General features: G+C 37.3%; 1 protein-coding gene across 2 annotated transcripts; it reads left to right on the top strand.

Annotated features, from left to right (window-relative positions):
- Positions 1-3,866: 3,866 nt before the first annotated feature.
- LOC119788209 (NLR family CARD domain-containing protein 3-like) lies at positions 3,867-22,412 on the top strand. 2 transcript variants are annotated; one of them, XM_038292404.1, is made up of 19 exons: positions 3,867-4,148; positions 6,773-6,866; positions 7,082-7,165; positions 7,830-7,913; positions 8,226-8,309; positions 9,296-9,379; positions 9,781-9,864; positions 10,128-10,211; positions 10,584-10,647; positions 12,449-12,650; positions 13,304-13,364; positions 14,526-14,576; positions 14,683-14,746; positions 15,172-15,394; positions 17,932-19,708; positions 19,795-19,968; positions 20,306-20,479; positions 20,588-20,634; positions 21,296-22,412. In XM_038292404.1, the coding sequence occupies exons 2-19, from the start codon at positions 6,799-6,801 to the stop codon at positions 21,823-21,825; spliced, it is 3,939 nt and encodes a 1,312-aa protein (XP_038148332.1). In that variant the 5' UTR covers positions 3,867-4,148; positions 6,773-6,798; the 3' UTR covers positions 21,826-22,412. The 2 variants fall into 2 exon arrangements, with proteins under 2 accessions (XP_038148332.1, XP_038148333.1); XM_038292405.1 differs by lacking the exon at positions 8,226-8,309.
- The last annotated feature ends 1,558 nt before the right edge of the window (positions 22,413-23,970 follow it).

Raw genomic sequence — 23,970 nt, 5'->3', positions numbered from 1 at the left:
GTCCAAAGTCATGTTCTCTGATGAAAGTAAATTTTGCATTTCCTTTGGAAATCAAGGTCCCAGAGTCTGGAGGAAAAGAAGAGAGGCACTTCATCCACGTTGCTTGAAGTCCAGTGTAAAGTTTCCACAGTCAGTGATGGTTTGGGGTGCCATGTCATCTGCTGGTGTTGGTCCATTGTGTTTTCTGAGGTCCAGGGTCAACGCAGCCACATACCAGGAAGTTTTAGAGCACTTCATGCTTCCTGCAGCTGACCAACTTTTTGGAGATGCAGATTTCATTTTCCAACAGGACTTGGCACCTGCACACAGTGCCAAAGCTACCAGTACCTGGTTGAAGGACCATGGTATCCCTGTTCTTAATTGGCCAGCAAACTCTCCTGACCTTAACCCCATAGAAAATCTATGGGGTATTGTGAAGAAGAAGATGCAATACACCAGACCCAACAATTCAGAAGAGCTAAAAGCCACTATTAGAGCAACCTGGGCTATCATAACACCTGAGCAGTGCCACAGACTGATCGACTCCATGCCACGCCGCATTGCTGCAGTAATACAGGCCAAAGGAGGCCCAACTAAATACTGAGTGCTGTACATGCTCATACTTTTCATGTTCATAATTTTCAGTTGGCCAACATTTCTATAAATCCTTTGTTTTTATTGGTCTTCAGTAATATTCTAATTTTCTGATATGATGATTTTGAGATTTTCATTTGTTGTCATTTGTAATCATCAAAATTAAACAAAATAAACATCTGAAATATATGAGTTTGTATGTAATGTATGAATATAATATACAAGTTTCACTTTTTAAATGGAATTACTGAAATCAATCTACTTTTTCATGATATTCTAATTTTATGACCAGCACCTGTAGTATTTCATGCGCATGAAATACTACTTCGTGGCCACGCAATAAGTTTAACATGCACACGAAATACTTATTAATAATATTAATATCATTCCTGGACAACTGGGTAAGCAAATCGAGCGCGCCTTCTAAGGTCTAAGGTGCGCTCGATTTGCTTACCCAGTCAGTCTCCGGCAGTCACGTGACATTTGTTGCTAAGACGCCATTTTAGGTGGAAAATGGCGTAGTGTAAACAACCGCAGCATAGCTAAACGAAGGACTAAAGGCCCGTTTACATAGCAGCCTGTCCAAGATAAGTCATTACAGTTAACATAAGCCTGAAAACAGGGGCGGATTTATTGATATTATTAATAAGTATTTCGTGCGCACGTTAAACTTATTGCGTGGCCACGAAGTACTATTTCGTGGCCACAATTAAACATTTTTTTTGACCATGTCATCAGAGGGGCTCCGTACATTCCTATGACAGACCATCTTATTTATCTGCCCAAATTAGAGAAAAAACACACTTCTTTTAAGAATTTTTCTGCGCTTTTTGCAGTGTATTACTAACTAATTTTCTCATGATATGTGCCAACAGAAGAGACTACAACTCAATTGTCCCTTGGACCAAGTTAGTATTCCAAATTCCCAATTTGCTTCAACAAATATTTAGAAATTACAGTCAGCTTTAAGCTTCAGCTGAATCAAGATGGGATCACAGTTTTCTTCTGTTAGGTCAAGAATCTATCTTAATATTCTAAACGGCGCATTCTTACCCTGTTTTTTGTGTTTGTTATTAATTTGTTTGTTTTTTCTTTGTTCCCATGAGAAAACACTGGCCCCACGAATAGAAACAATACGGCAGGAGAACATCGACATGGTAAGCTATACAGAAATGATCTTAAATATATAAAGGTTTGTATGTAAGAAATATTATAAACTATTATACTTGCAAATTACTCAAAAGGCACCATGAGTTTCCCCCTTTCCTTTTACATTTTTTAAAGTATATTTTTTAGATGTTTTGAATATGCTGTAGCAGTTTTAATTGATTAAGATTGATTAAAATTGTTGACACCACAAAGATTTTAATTGGAACACATATTAATTCAGTGTGACTGATCCACAACATGGTTTCTCTGAACTACTTTTTTACTTCTACATTTCTTGGAAATTTACTAGAGGACAATCATTAATGGTTTTACAGATAATGAAAAAGTCACAATTATTAAGGGTTGTTTTTTTATTCAAGTCAGGCAAGAAGTAACATATATAGATGAGTAAATAACTAAATTCAATTCAGTTTATTTCTATAGCGCCAATTCACAACATATGTCATCTCAAGGCACTTTACAGTTCAATCAGATCATACAGTCAAATTGATTCAAAGTTTTTTATCTAAGGAAAACCAGCTGATTGCATCGACTCATTGACTTGGATGCCATCCCTCAAACTAAGCATGCTTGTAGCGACAGTGGAAAGGAAAAACTCCCTTTTAACAGGAAGAAACCTCCAGCAGAACCAGGCTCAGTGTGAGCGGCCATCTGCTGAGGCCGACTGGGGTTCAAGGAGACAGAAGCAGAGACACAAAAAGTAGCATAGATACAAAAGGCAACTGTCAACCAGCTCCACAGGCGGCCCCGTCCAGGAAACACACAGCCAGGCAGACGAGCTCTGAGCCAGCTCCCATGTCAGAGGATGAAGAGAGCACATCCAGCCAGTCACGGTCAGAAAAACAGGAATACACTGGAAAACAGGCAGATCTCCAGCATCTATAAACAAAGGTGTTGATGGCAGCAGCACAGCTGATATTTCTCTCCAGGATGGAGTCTCAGCCAAACAGGAACAGACCAGATGAAGCTACTGTGAGAAAAAGTAGAGAGAGCAGAACGTTAGAGATTGAACTAACAGATTCTGCAGACTGGGAGAATAGAGATAGAATGAAGCAGAATGATGAAATGGGGGTCCCTATGTCCTCTAGCAGTCTAAGCCTATAGCAGCATAACTACAGAAATAGCTCAGGATAACCTGAGCCACTCTAACTATATGCTTTATCTAAAAAGAAAGTTTTAAGCCTAGCCTTAAAAGTAGACAGGGTCTAAAACTGGTAGTAGTTCCACAGGAGAGGGGCCTGATAACTAAAAGATCTGCCTCCCATTTTACTTTTAGAAATTCTAGGAACCACTACTAAACCTGCAGATTGAGAGCAAAGTGCTCTGTTAGGAACATAAGGAACAATCAGATCTCTGATATCAGATGGAGCTTGGCCATTTAAGGCTTTATATTTGAGAAGGAGGATTTTAAATTCTATTCTGGATTTAACAGGAAGCCAATGAAGAAAGAAATAAGCTGCTCATGCTTTACAAAGGCTCCTCTTATACAGTAGTAAACAATTTTTCCAGACTAAGTAGGATGCCCGTAGGCCTGTGGAGTGAGATTTTCTCTCCAGTTTCAGTTTTCAGTTTTTCAAGTGCGCAGCTCTGCATTTAACCAAGGAGCTAGCTTTCTATTTTTAACGGTTGTCATTTTCAAAGGAGCTGCGTTGTCTAAGGCAGTATGCAGAGAAGTAGCAACTCCATCAACAAAATCACCAAAATCATCAACCTGTGAAAGGGGAATAAACTAAAAGAAATCCATAATATCCAAATACATTTGAACTACACGGTTAGCAAACAGCAGCATGTCTGATGGTGTTTCTTACCATCACCTGCCTGCCTGACTGACTGACTGACTAACTAACTAATAAATGAGGATCAGTTTTTAAATAATAAGTTTGGTTAGTTGAAATCTGTACATCATGCATAAGTATATGGTCATGTGCATGCATTTTCTTTTATTAAAAACTAAATAAATAAATTTAAGAGTCAGAGTAGGGGATTTTAGGCTGGCAACCGGTTAGCCTAGCCAGTTATGTCTGTTACACAGGGACAGATCCCGTATCTAGCAAATGAGGAAATGGTTTTGAAAAAAACAACAACACAAGAACACATTCTTTCTGTTTTCTTTCTTCAAGTTTATGTAAGGTCAAACCTCCATATTTTTAACCAGAAAATATTTAGGAGTATTCCTTTGATAGATTCAAGGGATTTGGTCAGATTAAGTTCAAGAGTGAGTTCATGAAAACATAAACACAGCAGCATTAGGGAACAAAGAATCCAGCTCCTTACTCAGAGCTGCTCTACCGGTTTGAATCTACCGGTTTCAGCCTGACTGAGACAAACGAGGAAGATGTTCCCTGGAATGGACGTTTTCTTAAACCCTGGTTTGGTTTGAGGTGATTCTCATGAAAACCAACAGAGTAAGTACTTTAATTTGTTGTTTTGATTTATTCATTATACTTTTTTGTTGTAATGCATGGAAATTCAGAATGAAATATTTTTAAACCAAACTCACCCACACAAAATTTGCTGCATCATGATTGTTTATGATGATTTATACTAATCTGAACACATATTCATGTTTGTTTTTGTTATTTTTTCTTGTACAAAATAAAGTAAACAAAGACTTTTAAGATTTTTGAATAAGCAGCAGGCAGTCCTACTGTTGACAGACAGTAAACGAACAGCAAATAAGGGTTTAAAAACAATAGAAGTATGAAATTAAGAAAAGTTGCGTGACAAAACATGGCTAACTGGACTATTAACGCACAGTGGCAATATTAATAAATGAATATGTTTGTTTATTAGCTTCCAATTAAGGAGTCAGTCTGTTTGTGGCTCCTATCTGTCTCAGAAAATAGCAGCAAAACAATCTAAAGTCTGAGTTCATCCTTTACCTGCAGCTTTTAGTTCAAACTTAATCTGACAAATTAGAAACTATTTTTCACACAGTTCACAGTTGAATAGACGTCATTCACTCTGTTCATGTTTTTAAGATACTAAATTACCTGGAGAATTAATGAAATAGCCAAAAACATACACTATATTGCCAAAAGTATTTGCTCACCTGCCTTGACTCACATATGAGCTTAAGTGACATCCCGTTCCTAATCCATAGGGTTCAATATGACGTCGGTCCACCCTTTGCAGCTAGAACAGCTTCAACTCTTCTGGGAAGGCTGTCCACAAGGTTTAGGAGTGTGTTTATGGGAATTTTTGACCATTCTTCCAGAAGCGCATTTGTGAGGTCGCACACTGATGTTGGACGAGAAGGCCTGGCTCTCAGTCTCCGCTCTAATTCATCCCAAAGGTGTTCTATCGGGTTGAGGTCAGGACTCTGTGCAGGCCAGTCAAGTTCATCCACACCAGACTCTGTCATCCATGTCTTTATGGACCTTGCTTTGTGCACTGGTGCACAGTCATGTTGGAAGAGGAAGGGGCCAGCTCCAAACTGTTCCCACAAAGTTGGGAGCATGGAATTGTCCAAAATGTCTTGGGATGCTGAAGCATTCAGAGTTCCTTTCACTGGAACTAAGGGGCCAAGCCCAGCTCCTGAAAAACAACCTCACACCATAATCCCCCCTCCACCAAACTTTACACTTGGCACAATGCAGTCAGACAAGTACCGTTCTCCTGGCAACCGCCAAACCCAGACCCGTCCATCAGATTGCCAGATGGAGAAGCGCGATTCGTCACTCCAGAGAACGCGTCTCCACTGCTCTAGAGTCCAGTGGCGGCGTGCTTTACACCACCGCATCCGACGCTTTGCATTGCACTTGGTGATGTATGGCTTGGATGCAGCTGCTCGACCATGGAAACCCATTCCATGAAGCTCTCTGCGCACTGTTCTTGAGCTAATCTGAAGGCCACATGAAGTTTGGAGGTCTGTAGTGATTGACTCTGCAGAAAGTTGGCGACCTCTTCGCACTATGCGCGTCAGCATCCGCTGACCCCGCTCCGTCAGTTTACGTGGCCTACCACTTCGTGGCTGAGTTGCTGTCGTTCCCAAACACTTCCATTTTCTTATAATACAGCTGACAGTTGACTGTGGAATATTTAGGAGCGAGGAAATTTCACGACTGGATTTGTTGCACAGGTGGCATCCTATCACAGTTCCACGCTGGAATTCACTGAGCTCCTGAGAGCGACCCATTCTTTCACAAATGTTTGTAAAAACAGTCTGCATGCCTAGGTGCTTGAATTTATACACCTGTGGCCATGGAAGTGATTGGAACACCTGATTCCAATAATTTGGATGGGTGAGCAAATACTTTTGGCAATATAGTGTATGACATCTCCTATCATTTCAAGTAAAACATAGAGTAGACTAGAAATATCCTTTATTGTCCCAGACTAGGAGAACGTTGTGTGCATCAACAGCAAGTAGAAGAAAAGTTAACATAAAAATATTTAGTCATTAAAATAAAAAACATAATAAAGTAATTTGAAAGTGTAAAAAAATGCTTATGTATGCTTATCTATCAGAAACAACAGACTATTTACAAAAACGTTTAAGCAGCAGGAATATTAAAACAATCCAGCTATTGTTTGTTGTTTCTTTACTAGTACGGCCCTTGCTGTAATAAAACCGTGTTGACAACTGCACCACTGTGCAGTCTATAGTAAAATCTATGCATACACGCTATGTAATTTTATTACTTTACATAACTAGGATCAATTACGTTTTTTTTTTATTAAACTACCTTAAATACTTAACTTATTTTTACATCTAAACAATCAGACTTCTGCATTTCCAAATATGTGCCATGTTGTTCTTTTAAAGGTCTTATTATGAAATTGTTTGATTTTAAAAGTAGATTAATTCTACCTACCGTTTTTATCTTAAAGAGGCCAATTTAGGCTTTGATTTGATTTTATGTCATTTCAAAGAGGTAGAAAATATGCTTACACATTATCCAGTTGGTAAAGTGACAGAGCTGGTTTTCGGTCCTATAAATAGACAAATAAAACAAAGACAGTACTGTGTAGGATCTGACAGAGTGGATAACAAAGGTTTTACTGTGTTGTACTGTTCTACTTTTAGGAAGAAAGTGAGAACATAATTCCACCATGAGTTTGTCTCAAGAAAAAGAGAGAGCGCTTTTATCTCCAAATGACAACAAGGACAGACCTGAGAGGTAATATAAATAACAAACATGTTTATTGAGCCATAAGGAGTTTAAAAAAATCAGGTACAATGCTTGACAAGTATAAAGAATTAGATGTCTTGTTATGTTTTGCTGTCAAAGGGGCTTCCCTTTGTTGAAATGAAATACTGATCTACTCACTAGTTGCATATCCAAAGATCTTCTACAATCTTTGGTAGTTTTTTAAAGGTCTCATATTTTTCCAGGCCGGATCGAGAAAGATGTCCATCCCCAAGCTCTCTGTCCATAAAAAGCGAAAGGTCTATGGATTATCCTTTAAAGTTCAAACAGTAAGTTTATCCCTAATTTTTATTTGCCTGCAAACTCACCTGATTTTATCCCCATAGAAACCCCTCATGAAGAGGAAGAGGCGCTATAGTAAACCTGACAGTGCAGAAGAGCTAAAGGCCCCTTGGCCTTTCATTTTAATGGAGCAGAGATGGATTTCATGCTGTGTTGCATTTCTGCAATAATCCCAGTATTGAGTGATGCTCATACTTTTCATGTATACTTTTCAGTTTGGCTGAAATGTCTGGGAATCCTTTTTTTGTGTTGGTTTGTTTTTATTTATTTATTTTTTTGGAGATACTGAATTTGACCATGTCTTTGGGTGTCAATAATAATCAAAATGAAAAGAAATAAAGAGTCGAAATATATAAATCTGCATCTAATGAAAGGCTCAGCTACAATAGAGTTACTTAAATAAATACACCTTTTCATAGTATTCTAATTTCATGGCCACCGTCTGTAAATTAAGAGACATGCAATATAGTTTCATCGAAAACATTTTGTCTATAATGTAACAGTAACTTTTTTAACTGTAAGTTCTTTTCCAAGATGATTTACTTCTTTCTTTTTTTCCAGCCTAAGCCTCTGTAAAGAAACTATCTTTTTTTTTTTTTTATAGACAATGAGCTTCTCATTCCTTTTAAATATGTATTCTTCTTTTTTCAGGTCTGACCAAGGACGATATCCCTCCCCAAGCTCTGTGTCCATAAAAAGTGAAAAATCAATGGATTATCCTCTGAAGTTCAAACAGTAAGTTTGTCTTTTGAAAGATTTATTTTGCAGGGAAAATCAGTCCAATACATTTTAGAATGTATTCATCCTCTGAATCCCTCCATTATTTAAATTAGTTGTACTTATTGTAGCCTTAATATCTCATTTTAATTGTCCAATGTTGTGATTTTCCAATCCGTTTCTCTTAGCTTCAAGCTTCATTTTTAGTTTTTGATTTAGTTTCGTTCTTTTGCCAAACTATAGAACTCTTAAGAAACTGGTGTCAATATAGTCTTAAAAACTCTGAAGTCTGTCTTCGTAATGTAGACCTTTTATTTTTTATTTTTTCAGGTCTGACGTGGGTGGATGTGCATCCCCGAGCTGTGTGTCCATAAAAAGTGACAAATCTATGGATTATCCTCTAAAGTTTAAACAGTAAATTTATCTACTGAATATCCACCATTTTAAAAAGCACTAATTCTGAGTTAATAAACTTCGGACCAAATGAGAAGAGATGCAGAGTTAGCTCACAGCTTCAGCTAAAAACCACTGATAATGACTGAAACCTTGGTGTCATGATGGACTCAGACCTGAACCTTCAGAGGCACATAAAGGCAGTTACTAAGTCATCTTTTTATCACCTGAAGAGCATCTCCAGAATGAAAGGACTAATATCCAAGCAGGATCTAATAGAACACACTCATGCATTTATCTTTAGTAGAATTAATTACTGCAACAGCGTCTTCATAGGTTTGCATAAAAAGTCCATCAGACAGCTGCAGCTGATCCAAAGCATTGCTGCCCATGTTCTCACTAGAACTAAGAAAGTAGAACACATAAGCCTGATTCTGAAATCTTTCTACTGAGAAGAACTTGAAAATCCTTCTGTCATTCTATTAATAACTGAATGGATCAGAAACTCAATACATAACACAACTGTTGTCAGTGGATCAACCTGCCAGACCACTCAGGTCTTCCAGTTCCAGCCTACTCTGTTCACCTAGAACTAGAACCAAACATGGAGAAGTTACTCCCTATGACTGTTAACTGGGGTATCATTAGTTTAAGGTTTTGGTCCAAATGTTTTTCTCACTTTAATATCTGCTTTTATCCAGTTTTTATCTTTACTTGGTTTTATTCAGATTTCATTTTCCCTCTATGTTATAGTTTAATTCATGTAAAGCACTTTGAATTGTCTTTGTACTGAATTTGTGGCATAATTAATCTTAAAATAAGTTTATTAAAAGGCATTCTATCTCTAGTCTATACTGTAACTAAATACAGTATTTAGATTATTCTGTTGTGGAATTATCTAATTTATTTTTATCACCAAAGTTTAGCATTTAAGGTTAATGGAAAATAGCTTTCATCTTTTCTCGTTAACACACAGAGCCCCGACTTCTCTCCTAATCTTTTTTCAGGTCTGACCAGAACAGATGTCCATCCCCAAGCGGTTTGTCCATAAAAAGTAACAAATCTATGGATTATCCTCTTAAGTTCAAAGAGTAAGTTTGTGTTTTAAACAAATAATTTGTCAGGAGAAGTAATTCCAGTATATTAATTAATTAATTTAATATTGTAAATAATTATAATTAATTAAATATTGGCTATTTAATATATTTAATACCCTCTTAATTCCTACAGTAAATGAGGTTAATAACAATAAAGTTAAATTAGTTGTACTTACTGCAGCATATATTAAATCTAATCTAATTTTAAAGGTCCAATGTTGTTATTTATTTTATAATCTGCTCATTTTAGCTTCAAGCTCCAGTTTTTGTTGCTGTGTTGTTTTATTCTTGCCAGACTAGGTAACTCCAGAGAAACTGGCATCGATAGAGTTTCAAAGGTACTAAATCAATGTTCTTTCATCTGAATGTAGTTTTTTTTTTCTGTCTATTTACAGGTCTGACGTGGGAGGATATACATCCCCAAGCTGTGTGTCCATAAAGAGCGACAAATCTATGGATTATCCTCTAAAGTTTGAACAGTAAATTCATCTATTGATCAGTAACCTTATGATTACTTATCCCCAGAATTAGTAATCATAAGATTTTGCCAGAAACTTTGTTAAATCAAGAGACTTAAATTGGGTTCATTCAACTATTTATAGTATCATAATTCATCTGTTGATGAATAATTTTCTTTTATTGTCAAAGTTTATAGTTAAAGGTTCATGGAAAACAGCTTTGATTTTCTTTCTTTAAGGTTCTCAGCACCACATTCCTTTCTCTGAAATTTGTCTTTTTGTAGGTCTGACCAGAAAAGATGTCCGTCCCCAAACTGTTTGTCTGTCAAAAGTAACAAATCTATGGATTATCCTCTTAAGTTCAAACAGTAAGTTCAATTAGTCAATTTTAACAAAAATAATTGCAATTATAGAACAGTACCTGGTAAATGTGATGAACTTTTTTTACACTCTAGAATTATTCAGAGTCATTCATTAACGCATTTACATGCTGATGGTATTAAGCTACATAGTGGAAATGCCCTCATTTGTGGAAGATTTATGGAAGCAAGGCTGCTATACATTTGTACTAAAAGCAGGCAGCAGACAGAGCTGGGCCTCAAACTGGCAACCCAGTTGTTACAGGGCTAACACCCCACTAACCACTGTATATAACATCTCAAGGCACCTTGCTGTAAATCATGTTGAATTCTTGTCTTTTGGTGATACAATAATATGTCATGTTAAATGTGTCTCCACAGAAGCTACCAACAACCATCAGAGAGTCTCACAGTTCGACAACAACAACTGGATTCAGTTCTCACGGTTTGTAACTAGTAACTAGTGTTGCAACGATACCGATACTATCCTAAAATGGTGGTATCGGTATCAGCGAGTACCAACAAATAGGGCACCGATACCATTTTGAGAGCTATAAGTTTATTCAACTATTGTCACCCACTCCTGGTAGGCAATAAAAAGTTCTACTGGATTCACTTTGTGTTAGATTTTTTTCTGCTTCACAAAGGTAGGCAACAGCTTGACAAAGCCATGATGGAAATTAGTTTACATTATTATGGTATTGGTATCGGCCGATGCTGCACAGCCAGGTATCGGGTATCGGTATCGGGGCCAAAAACTGGCATCGGCGCAACACTAGTAACAACATTGAGGTGCCATAATAACTATGCTGTTAACTTCAGAGAAATTAGGCTTTGAAGATCTCTATCTATCATATCACAGAAATCATTCATTAAGTTAGAATTCTACCAAAAGGACAGACTGGCAATATCAGACATTTTTATTTAATTTAATTCAGTGGCACTTTCCATAAATAGAGGCTATGGGTGCATAGAAAGCAAACCACGAAAGCACAGAGAAGAACCATGCATGCACCTACTGTATGTGTGTGTTTTATTGAGGCCTTGTGATACAAAATCTGCACACTTAACATTCAAAATGCCTGGAGTTTAGTTATGTGGGTCTGGATTAAATAAACCTGCTCAGATGAGTTTTTGTTGCATGTGTGCTCTTTTGGCAGAACTCTGACTTCATATTAATCACTTAATAATCTATTAATGTATTTAGTGATATAAAGTGTTAAATATGGAAGTTAGGTCCCCCTGAAGGCGGCTGCGCCTCGGAACTTCCCTACCGCTTCTTTTCCTGGGAGGAAGTTATTTACTACTTTTAACTCAAATTGGGTAAATCCATATAAAAAAGGTCTGTAAAACAGGAGTAAAACACGTAACAGAGTTTATTCCAGATCAAGTCGTTAAAGGACAGAGAAATTGCTTAGGGTTGGCACAGCTGTGGGCTCAAAAAAACGTCAGCGAGCGTCCAGCAAAGATTGAGCAAAGATTGACCCCAGGACAAGGTCCTCTCCTCCTCCTTATACCTCATGAGTCCATGTTTTGCATCAGCTTTGCATGCTTAGCTGTCCGTATCAGAAACTGACACGCCACCCATACCTTGACCTTTATGCATCTTGCATCTTTACCCCAGAATTACACATAGCTCTCCTTTATCATTCCGGCTCCAAGATGTGAATGCACATGATGTATAAAGAATAAACCTAACAAAAGACATCAATGCTTCATGGATATAAAATACTATTTATGATCAGATTTTACCATCACACGTTTACAGTAAACAATCTGGAAATAACAGCATTTCGAAATTAAAAAGTCAAGCTGTCGAGAAACAGAATGTAAAATACAAGAAAAGACCTATTGAGGTAAAAAAGAAGAGAAATCGAATATCAGATGTATTTCCTAACACTCATACAGTGCCAATATCTTTTTTTGAAGAGAAGAACTTGTGCTTCATCTGTTGGGAGGAGTAACAATCATAATATTAGCTAAAAAGAAGGATTTAACAAGCTCATCAAAGCTGTTATCTTTATATATGTATATATATATATATATATATATATATATACTCAGAGTATCTGATATTTTGGAGAGTGTTTTAAAACTGTGAGAGGATTTATTAGTGAAAATTTTACAGCCTTTTAAACTTTTTTTTCTTAAAGACTCTGGCTGCATAGTGGCAAGACTTTAGCTTAAGAAAAAAAAAGTGAAATTTAGTTTGATAAGATCCACGTCCTTCAATTGTTCTGTCACAGATGCTTGAGGAGAACATTGTTGAATTTATAAGAAAAGAGCTGAAGACGTTCCAAAGCCTTTCACAAAATTACAAAGAAACCAGGCAGAGCCAGGGAGAAGATGCAGGTGAGAAGAGGAGCAGCAAAGACGCTTTTCTAAGCATCATTCTAAAGTTTCTAAGGAGGATGGAGCACATGGAGGTCGTCCCCTCTCTGCTGAAAAGTAAGTGCCTTTTCATGTTTTTTCATGCTTTTTATGTAGAATCTCTGCTGGTATTTCTACAATAAAAATACTAATAAATAATAATAAAAATAATAAAAGAATCAAATAAATATAATAATAAATCAGGAATTAAGATGTTAATGTCATCAATCAACATTCATAAATGTTTTTTTCTGCCTCTCATCAGTATTTTTAGCTATGCAAAAGATGTCTGCTATGCAAGACATTAGCTCTTTAAACAAATATAGTATAAAACTATATCTAATGATCACTTTTAAGTGATCTTTTTAACTTTAATAGATAGTAAAGGTAGTGGAGATGAAAATAATTATTTGAAGTGATTACAAAAAAGTAAAAAAAAAATTCACTGGACTTTGAAGACGTTTCCCTTCCCATTCAGGAAGATTTTTCAATTCAAAATGTCTGGATTAGCATTGAGTTCCAAGAGTAGCTGAACTTTTAAAATAGCTTTGCATGTGGTAAATGTTCAGATTTGCATTTCCTCCACTCAAAAATTTTTTACAAATTATGTTTGCCGAAATCCATGCACAAATCAGCGGAATCCAAATCATAATTCTGGAAAAGGTGAGAAAAAACAAATCCTGCAATGATGTTATCCGGGTAATTGCGTGCTGAATGTGTGTCATGCTCAGGTCTCCTCATATGTCGGTGTGAGGTGAAGGAAAATGATGACATAAAACCAACACCAGATAGGTAAGATAACTTAAAATTTTTAACTACACATATTTTTCACCTTCCTTTTTTATTAGTTTTGTGATGTTTAAATCAAAAGGTCAAAAGTCTCCTTAAAGTATTGATTGTCGGTTTAAATTACCTGTAAAGTATTTTCCAGACAAATAGTGAGAAGTGATTTCCTCCTTTTCTTGAGAACAGGCTTAGAAAGTTGTTCATGCAATTTAGCTGCTTTTCAGGTGCTGTAGAGGAATAAATCCCTTCTGCTCTATAACAATTGCAGCTGCGCCGTATGGCCGAGTGGTTTTAGGACTCTGTTTACCAAGGACAAAAGGAACCTGTCTGGATTATTTAGATTCCTAGCCATCCCCTAATAAAGTTTAGAAGTAAAGAGTGTTGTCGTGCAAAAGTATAAAAGTCAGAGGTTTTAGTGAACGGTTTTAAATCCAGAAATGGGCCAGACTAAAGCTGCACTGTTTAAAAAATATATATATATTTTTTCAGGGGACTTTATGCTCTAGCATCCCCTAGTGTCTATCTGTGCACATCCATGAAGCTGATATTGACGTATAAGTCAAATTTTGTTGCTTGTGCACACTACTTGGCTCTTAAAGTTGATTTGGATTCTTAGGTAAATTCCATAATGACTAGATGACAAATATGATCTCGATTGCATTGCGATTGGTCAGGGTCTTATCAGGCGCATCTTCCTGTTCATCAGAAATGTTGACACACAATTTGAAAAGCCTATCATAAGAGAATATTTCTAACTCTACAAACAATATAAACCCATATATTATTGCCATAAGATGTTATGCAGCAAAATCAACTTAATGTCAGATATTTGATCTCCTAAACAGATGCCAAATCTCCTCAAAATGTCATTTTGTGCAGATGTACCGAGGAGGAGAATTTAAGGCTTTAAATCACAAATAAATTACATATTTCCCCTTTTTTGTGTAAAAGATGTCATATTAGCCAGTTATGAACATACACTAACATTAATGTCTTAACACTCAAGTTAGGATTATTTTTAAAACAACCTGTACAGATAAACAGAGATTGATACATATTCTTAAACTTTACTTTTTTATTTTAACTCCATTATGATTTATAACTTGTAGTAGCGACATATCTATATGTGCCTTTGCCTAAATATTACATGTGCTGCTCTCCTTTTAGGTCTGAACAGGGAAACATAAAGCCTATCCATTATCCAGCTGGGTTCAAACAGTAGGTTTTATCTGTATCTTTATCTATTAAAAAAGAATAGTAGTATATAGGTTTTCTGTTTATAGGACTAAATATAGTTTAACCTAAACAATGAATCTCTCCATAGAGATCATCAGAACCCATCAGAGGACTTCAAAACCCACCAAACAACCCTCAGCTCAGTTTTTCAGGTTGGTAAATCTGTCACTGGATTCAACGAGACAGGCTGATTGCTTTCCATTACATGTAGTTTCATTTTGGCTACCTCCTCAAAATATCCAGAATTAGAGGCTCTTAGAGTCTGGATGCATAACCATGAACTAGAGCAGAATCACCAAGTTTATTTTTCATCACAACATTTTAATGGATACCTGTTAAAAATCCTGTAAAATATTTTAAACATTTGAAAACATTGGTTAACAGAACTGACATTCATCTATGGAAAGATAGTTTATTCTTTAAACATCAAATTTCCACCGGAAATCTTTCCTAAATCATCCCCAAACACATTATTTTCCAGGTTTCAAGTCTAGATTTTACAGGAGGGTTAAATGATCATATTGTTTCTCTAATGTGCATTTCAGTATGTAATACATCTTTTTTTTTTTTTTTACAGAATCTTGAGGAGGATATTATAAACTTTGCCAAGAACGAGCTGAAGATTTACCATGAGATTTTAAACTCAGATTGCCCCGAATCCTTTGAGAACCAAGAGGTAGAGGAGGTTATTTATGAACATGAGGAAGAAAGGAAAAACATGAAGAAGGCGTTTTTGGAAATTTCTCTTGAATTTATGAGAAACATGAAGCAAGAAGATCTTGGTCAAGTCCTGCTGAACAGTAAGATGACTTTAGTTTATATGTATGAGTGTTTCTCATTTTCTAACCATAATCTTTCTATTTTTGTAATGAGATTCTATCAATTTTGTGGGAATATTCTTTATGATTTGTCCTCTTTACTCTGATACTCCTAAATAAAATCATGTATTGACTTAAATGTCCAGGAATATACCGAGCTTTGCCAACCATTGTACTCCTCGTCTTCCTATTTATCCTGGACCAGCAGTCTTTGCAGAGCTACCTTTCAGAAACCTTATCCTTAAATGTCTCTAGTTGAAGCCCAATGCCTTTCAAGTTGAGTTGAAAGACATTATCCCTTCAGCATTTACTGGACCATCCAAGTCTTTCCTCAGCTAATTTCAGAGGGGCCAGGTTCCCGAATCCAGAGATTCAGAAATTTTGTAATTTTAATCAACCTTTCATTAGAAAATTAAGAGTAAGACCCATCCACAAACATACCAAGACATTTTAAAAGCTTTTAAGCTTTTCAAAGAAATAATTTATCAAAAGATTCAGTAAGATATTAAGCTTCAAGTAAATCTGAATAATTAACATACAGATCTAAAAGTCTAGAAGAAAGAAGGGCCTAGACCTGTAGTTCTATAAAGTATAGTACTATCGTCAACAATTTTATTTATAAAAACCTTTGAAAGCATTTTTTTTTTATTCCTATTTAAAAATACTATTGATAGTACCGGTAACAGTGATGCAATAACAAATGTCGATTTTAATGGAATTCTAAGGAACTACTTCACAAATAGTTCACAAACTATTTGTCATGATTTTACTAAAGTTCAGACCCAAATGCAGAAGACCAAACAGGTAGACCAGGAGAAAATGTTTAACAGGTTTTATAAAAGAGATAATGCAGAGAGAAGTGTTGCTCTGAACAATGCTCAACCGGAACTGAAAAGTGAGGGGAAGGCACAGCGATTAGTTCAGGCTCAGTGGGAAAATAGATTTGTGAACTTGGAGAAGAGGATTTGGTTGCTGACTCACATTTCCAGAGAATTTGTTGAATCTTTGACTCCAGTTTGTATGCTGTAGTTCCAGTGTTTGTCTGATTCGGAGGAGGCCGGAACAGGGTTTACCCAGAATGCGGTTGTTTGTAGGTGAACTGAGAAATTGACTGCCACTTAGATTTCCTGCGGTACTTGAACGGGTCGTAATGGAGTTGAATCCCTTTCTCAGTGTGAAGCTCCAACGATCTCTTGGGGAAAGTGGATCCAAACCTCCTGTTTGAACCCCAGCTCAGTTTGAAGCTCAGTTGATCCTTCCAGGTAGAGAAGGTCCAAAAATCCAGTTTGCAGGATAACTTCCTGCCGAGAGGCAAAAGACAAACAATGTTAAAACTCAGGTAGACAAAAACTCAGTTTGACTCAGCAAAACTCAGCTTGGCTAGAGTACCCCAAACAGGCAAACACTCTGGCGTCAAGGTAGTGGCAGTCAGCAGGTTAAGAACACTCCGTTAACGAGGAAACCATCAGCAGGTGTGTGAGGAGGCGGACCAGAACCAGGCGCCCCCTGGGGGAGGAAGGGAGACAAACACAGAACACAAACACATAGAGAGGAGTCCTGACACTATTTTCTTGGGATTCATTGAAGCATTCGTCCGTCTGTCCTGCCGTCCCTCCATCCATCCATCCATCCATCCATCCATCCATCCATCCATCCATCCATCCATCCATCCATCCATCCATCCATCCATCCATCCATCCATCCATCCATCCATCCATCCATACATCCATCCATCCATACATCCATCCATCCATACATCCATCCATCTTGAGGTGTATATCTCCAGCAGTCTATGGACTAAACACAGGGTCCTGTCAGGAGGTGTAGAAGTTTGTAGCTCGACCCAAGCTGCAGAGGCAAAAGCAGAGATAGTTTCTAGTAGGTTAAATGTTGAGGGCTGTGGTATAAATCCTAAAATAATCTGGCAAGGAACATGGGAACCAGAACAGAGTAAACAGGGGGAGATTGACAACAACTGATATGGACATGAAATAAAGACGAAGATCCAGCAAAGATAAACTGCAGAGGAGGGGTGTATATATACACCGGAGAGGACTAATAATCTGAGAAAGAACAAGAAAACCAATGGGAGAGGAGGTGAAAGTAGGGGCAATGGAGTAACTGGGAAATATAACGTAAAAATAACTGTAAACAATAAATTACAAGATAAAACTAGAGCAAAGTCTAAGGAATGCTGAATGGGAGATAACTGAAACGCCACCAAACAGGAGAAGAAGTAATTCAAAAAAGATGCATCCCTTAACAGTAAAAGCAGAATAACATACATTTAAGCCTAACTGAAAACCCAAAGTGAAAACTAAACAGAACCAAAAATGTCAGGAGGGCAGACCATAACAGGTACATCCTGGACAGGTTGTCAGTCTATAAGAGGGCTCATTTTGGGCAACAAAATCAAATAAAAGAGGTTTCTAATTATTTTTATAATTTGTTTGGTTAAAGTTTGACACATTTAGATGTTAAGACTTTACAAAAGCTGCCGTTTTGTTTATGTCTTCCAGGGAGTGTGGTAACCATGTGTCAGCATACACTTAAATCTAACCTGAAGAGCAGGTTCGCCTACATGTTTGAAGGAATAAACACAGATGGAAACCCAACACTTCTCAACCAGATCTACACCGAGCTTTATATCACTGAAGGAAACCCTGCGGAGGTTCACAGTAAACATGAGGTGAAGCTGATTGAAAGAGCGTTTTTGAAACCAACCAAACCAGAAATAACGATTAGACGTGAGGACATCTTCAAACCCTCCACAGTGAAAGATAAACCAATCCGAACAGTGATGACAGAGGGAGTGGCCGGCATTGGGAAAACAGTCTTGACCAAGAAGTTTGTATTGGACTGGGCAGAAGGCAAAATTTACCAAAAGTTCCAGTTCATGTTTCCATTAACTTTTAGAGAATTAAACATATTGATGAGGAAAAAGCTTAGTTTGGTTGAACTTATTCACCTTTTCTTTCCTGAAATCAAAGAAGCAGGAATCAACAGCTTTGAAGACTTTAGAGTGTTGTTCATTTTTGATGGTCTGGATGAGTGTCGACTTCCTCTGAACCTGAAAACCGAGGAGATCCTGACTGATCCTGCAGAACCCGCATCATTAGAAGTTATGCTGACAAACCTTATCCGGGGTAGGTTACTTCCCTCAGCTCACATCTGGATCACAACTCGGCCTGCAGCGGCACATCAGATCCCGCCTGAGTTTGTTGACCTGGTGACCGAAGTCAGAGGATTCAACGACCCTCAGAAGGAGGAGTACTTCAGAAAGAGATACACTGAAGAAGAGGAGAGCAGGAGGATCATTTCTCACATCAAAGCATCAAGAAGCATCTTCATCATGTGTCACATCCCTGTCTTCTGCTGGATCTCGGCTACCGTTCTGGAGGATGCATTTAAAACCAAGGAGAAAAGAGACTTACCCAAGTCCCTGACAGAGATGTACGTCTCCTTCCTGGCGGTTTTATCCAAAGTAAAACATCTCAAATATGATCAAAGAACAGACACAGATCCTATCTGGACTGAGGAGACCAGGGACGTGATTCAGTCTCTGGGGAAACTGGCATTTGAACAACTAATGAAAGGAAACCTGTTCTTCTATGAATCTGACCTGACGGAGTGTGGCATCGATGTCATAGCCGCCTCAGTTTATTCAGGATTGTTCACTGAGATCTTTCTGGAGGAGAAAGGGCTCTTTCATGAGAACGTTTTCTGCTTTGTCCACCTGAGCATTCAGGAGTTTCTGGCTGCTCTTCATGTCTATCTGACATTCACCAACACTGGAGTCAATCTACTGTCAGGAGACACTTCAACTTCTACCACCTTTGAGGATTTATACCAGTGTGCTGTGGAAAAAGCTTTACAGAGCCCAAATGGACATCTGGATCTGTTCCTTCGGTTCCTCGTGGGTCTCTCACTGAAAACCAATCAGACGTTCCTGGAAGGCCTCATTACAGTAAAAGAAACAGGAAGCAGCTCCATAGAGCACACTGTCCAGTACATCAAGAAGAAGATTGGAGAGAACGTTTGCATTTTGAAGAACAACAACTTGTTTCATTGCCTGAATGAGCTAAAAGACTGTTCACTAATGGAAGAGATCCAAGCCTACCTAAGACCAGGGAGGCTACCAGCAGACAAACTGACGCCTGCTAAGTGGGCAGCATTGGTCAACATTATATTGTCATCAGAGCAAAAGTTGGAGACATTTTACCTGAAAAAGTACTTTGAATCAGACAAGGCTTTACTGGGCCTTGTAACAGTGGTCATAAATTCCACCAGGGCAGAGTAAGTTAAAGCGCAGCAACAATAAAGTAGATATATATATATATATTAATAATGTAAAATGTGTATTTTGAATATTATAATTTCAGGATGAGTTCCTGTAATCTCACCGAAATTGGCTGTGATGGTTTAGCCTCGGCTCTCCAGTCCAAATGTCTAGTTCTGACGGAATTGGATCTCAGTAACAACGACCTGAAAGATTCAGGAGTGAAGCTGATCTGTGAAGGCCTGAGCGTTCCTCACTGCACACTGGAAACTCTCAGGTCAGGATCCACCTTTTAACAAAAAACTTTGAAAACATTTCTTTTTTTTTATTTCAATAAAGTTAGTTTCATTTTTTTTTATCTTAAAAGAGCCAATATAACTCTTGCTTTAACTGTCTGTATTTTCCTATGTTTTTCTAAGAGGTTTCAAATGAGCTGTTTATTATTATTTTTATATAAAGCTAATGTATGTACTTTTGTACCTGATACATAGATTGCTTGGTTGAAAAACAAGTTGTTTTCAGAGTTGTTCCCTAGTTAAAACATTAAGTGCTAAAAATATATACTTCAAAAAATATTACCCATTAATCCTAATGTTTTTATTTTTTGTGTAAAGCCTGTCAGGCTGCCTCATCACAAAGGAAGGGTGTTTAGAACTGGTTTCCGCTTTAAAGTCCAATCCCAACCACTTGAAAACCTTGGATGTGAGCTACAACCATCCAGAAGAATCTGGAGTGAAAAATCTTTTTGCAGCACAAGAGGACCCACAGGTTGCATTGCAGACTCTCCGGTAAGAACACACCACTGCATACATAGAGCTTTAAAAACAAAATACTAAAATAATTATTTTCATCACTTCTCTAAACTTGGCTCAGTTTTTACCTTTGATTTATTTCAGGATCGAGCCGAATGGGTCGAAGTTCCTAAAACCTGGTCTGATGAAGTGTGAGTATAAAAGAAAATCTTTACAGAAACGTTTTATGCAAAAAAAAACCCAATTAAAAAACTAGAGAGAGCTTAAAACGCTACACTCTAAATCTGTTCCTTCTCCTTAGAACTGAAAAATAAACATAGCAATAGTTTTTCGTCTATAATTAACCAAAACTACTCATTTTATATTACATTTACTTAAATAATTTTCTGTAATTCTATTTCAATATTGTTTAAAATACATTCATATCCAATAAGCAAGATTATGTTTAAAAGTTTATTTGCTTTTTAATACGTTTTACTCTGGTAAACTTATTAATTACTAATAGAATGAGTGTGAAGTGTTTATTTTTAATAGTTAATACTTTTTTGTACTTATGGCTAATAAAAAACACACTATTTACATTATTGACACTTCAATAATATCCAGGAATGTGAGATTAATGAAGAGAGATTAATGATATGAAAAAATTTGAAGCATGTTGCTTAAACGTAGATATTTCAAATTATAACTTTAATCTGGCAACTGAAGCCAAATAAAAAAACTAATTCTTATTTGAAATTATATATGCTTTACTTTTTAGCCAAATTTGACTCATTAAAAGTAAAATATCTCACTATGCATCAAGAGATCTATTGAAAGACTGAACAAATAAAGTGCTTTTTTTCCCATCAGATGCCTGTGAACTCATGCTGGACCCGAACACTGCTCACAAGAACCTTATACTGTCCGATAACAACAGAAAAGTGACGATGGGAGGAGAGAAGCAGCCATATCCTGATCATCCACAGAGGTTTGATGTCTTGGAACAGCTGCTGTGTACAGAAGACCTTACAGGTCGCTGTTACTGGGAGATTGAGTGGAGAGGAAGAGTTTACATCTCAGCAACATACAAGAAAATCAAAAGGAAAGGAGAACGTGATGAGTGCAGCCTTGGAGGGGATGATGAATCCTGGAGCTTGCTGTGCTCTGATGATGGTCACTCTGGCCTGCATGAAAACAAAATAACTCCCATCCAAGGAGCTCCTTCAAACAGAATAGGAGTCTACCTGGACTGGCCTGGTGGCAGTTTGACCTTCTTTGGGGTGATGTCTGGCAGAGTCACCCACCTTCAGACGTACCACACCAGATTTACAGAGCCCGTGTTCCCAGCTTTCAGGATCTCCACTGAGCCGCCAAATTCATCTTTGTTTTTCTGCATTTAGCAGAACATATAAGGTCACACGCTCGTTATTGAATATGGAAGGACATTGCTTTTGTGGCAAAATATGTAACAGAGGGCCCAGATGGGATTCGATTCCAGACTCTATAATGAAAGACATGTTCCCTTATATTGAAAAGTATATATCCCTTCGCTAATTAGCCAGGATGCACGAGGCATAATGACAGGACTCCACACTGTCACACATTTAAGTGAAAAGATGATAATTTTTACAAATATAAATGTTGTTTTCTGAATTAACAAAATAGATAAAAACTTTTCTAAATTAACACGACAACAAAGTAAGCAAATATTATATAGTGAAGAGAAAAGCTTGTAGGCAAACAACCGTGCCATGAGAAGCGCCCAGTGAGCAAGTCGACAAAATAATAGTGATTGCATCTACATAACTAATTCAATCTGAGAAACTCACATGAAGAGAAAAGACAATTATAAGAAATTTATTGACACAATTACTCTTTGGCGCTCAGACCTCGGCAGGAAACATAGAGCTTAAGTTTTATCGATATGGATGAACAGGAGCAAAGAATATGGCTTAAACTGGTGGTGGAGTGGAGATAGATGAAGTTGGTCAGTCTGTAGACTGCTGGCTAGACTATATGCTGAGCTTTATGGGGAGATCCAGTGGACTGCGTGGGCTGATACTAGAGCTTCACTCAGGGACCTGGAAGATGGAAGTCCAGCTTGGATAACACAGGTTCAGAGAACCTGTCCATGATGAGCAAGCATGAGCGACAGTGGAGAGGAAAAACTCCCTGTTGGGAAGAAACCTCTGGCAGAACCAGGCTCAACATGGCGGTCTCCCACCGGACCGGTAAGAAGAGACGTGGAATGCAGTAAGAGTCCGGGAATGCTTTAGCTGCAATGGTGGAGGAGGAGCTGGAGGTGGTTGAAACGGATCATCCGAATGAAGTCAGACACGGCATCCGCCACCTGCACACTTAGAAGCAGACCACCAGATCGGAGGCCTTTAAAGATGGACTTGGATGCTGATTGGCTTTGGTGGAAGTGTTGTTCAAAGCTGATTAATTGAGTCACAGGTGATATAGGAGAGCAATTAGTTTCTTCAGTTGAACTGCCTAAGCTCCAAAACACAGATTAATTACCAGTTTAATTAATTCCAATTATGTATTTCTTGTTTACCCTCTGTTGCCCCCTTGTGTCAGTCTCCTTCTCTAGCTTTCTTCTAGATTCTTCCATCCACACTGGCTCCTCATCTGCTGATAGCCCAGCTCTTGTGCATTGCTGGTTTCTGTTCATTCCTTTGCTCCTCGTGTATGTTTTCCCTGACATCCCCCCTTTTGGTTTTTGCTTCTGCTGCTTTTTGGATCTGCATTAAATCTTGAAGAATCCACTTCAGCTTCCATCTCTAAAAACCCTCAGACAACCTGACACTGACGGAAAGACGCCTCTTGCTTAGAAATCTGCCATCTCCAACAGTAACAAAACATCTGATATAAAATCACAGCAGCATTGGGTTAATTCAGAAAAACAGAACTTTTAAAAATTTGTTTTAAATAGTTAATTCTCAGAAATTGAATGTTTTTATATATATTTGTAAATATTATCTCATTAATTCAGAAAAGCAAACCCATTTCTTTTTTTTCCTTGGTGAATGCAATATGCTTCTGTAATTTAAACTGCATTTACTTTTTTGTCACATTTTGTAATATAAAGTAGAAATATTTGGTGAATTTAAAATTGCTTTATTATTAATGTGTATCAATTATAATATATGTAACTGGCAACCATATTTGGACATAGCTGTCATGGTGAAAATAATCCTAAACTAGATTGAACCTGTTTAGATTTTATTTTAGTGTTAATGGTTTTGTGGCAGTGCTGCTTGCATGAAAGTTACAGAAACATGAAAATAATAATGCACTGGATAAAAGGTTCATCATTTAAATGTTTTTCTTTCAGACAAAATATTTTGTTTGTTTAAACAAGACAATTTACTGTTAAAATTATCTGTTGGCTTTAGATCTGTGATTTGATGTACAAATAGCAGAAAACAAGTGATTAAAGATGGTCCAGAGATTTACTCATCAAAAAAAAAAAGTAAAGATTTTTATTAAATAAGAACTTCAACAGGTCCATGTTGTTGTTTTTTTTTCTCTTTGATTGA

Source organism: Cyprinodon tularosa, unplaced genomic scaffold (genome assembly GCF_016077235.1).
Source record: "Cyprinodon tularosa strain WSP-4 unplaced genomic scaffold, ASM1607723v1 ctg311, whole genome shotgun sequence".
NCBI classification, from domain to species: Eukaryota; Metazoa; Chordata; class Actinopteri; order Cyprinodontiformes; family Cyprinodontidae; genus Cyprinodon; species Cyprinodon tularosa.
The sequence above is the reverse complement of the archived record's forward strand: the minus strand, read 5'-3'. Positions and strand labels throughout refer to the sequence as shown.

Coding starts and splice junctions, on each gene's coding strand:
- LOC119788209 (XM_038292404.1), top strand. CDS start 6,799: ATGAGTTTGTCTCAAGAAAAAGAGAGAGCGCTTTTATCTCCAAATGAC. Junction 14,747..15,171: donor CCCTCAGCTCAGTTTTTCAG/GTTGGTAAATCT, acceptor TTTTTTTTACAG/AATCTTGAGGAGGATATTAT. Junction 19,969..20,305: donor TGCACACTGGAAACTCTCAG/GTCAGGATCCAC, acceptor TTTTGTGTAAAG/CCTGTCAGGCTGCCTCATCA.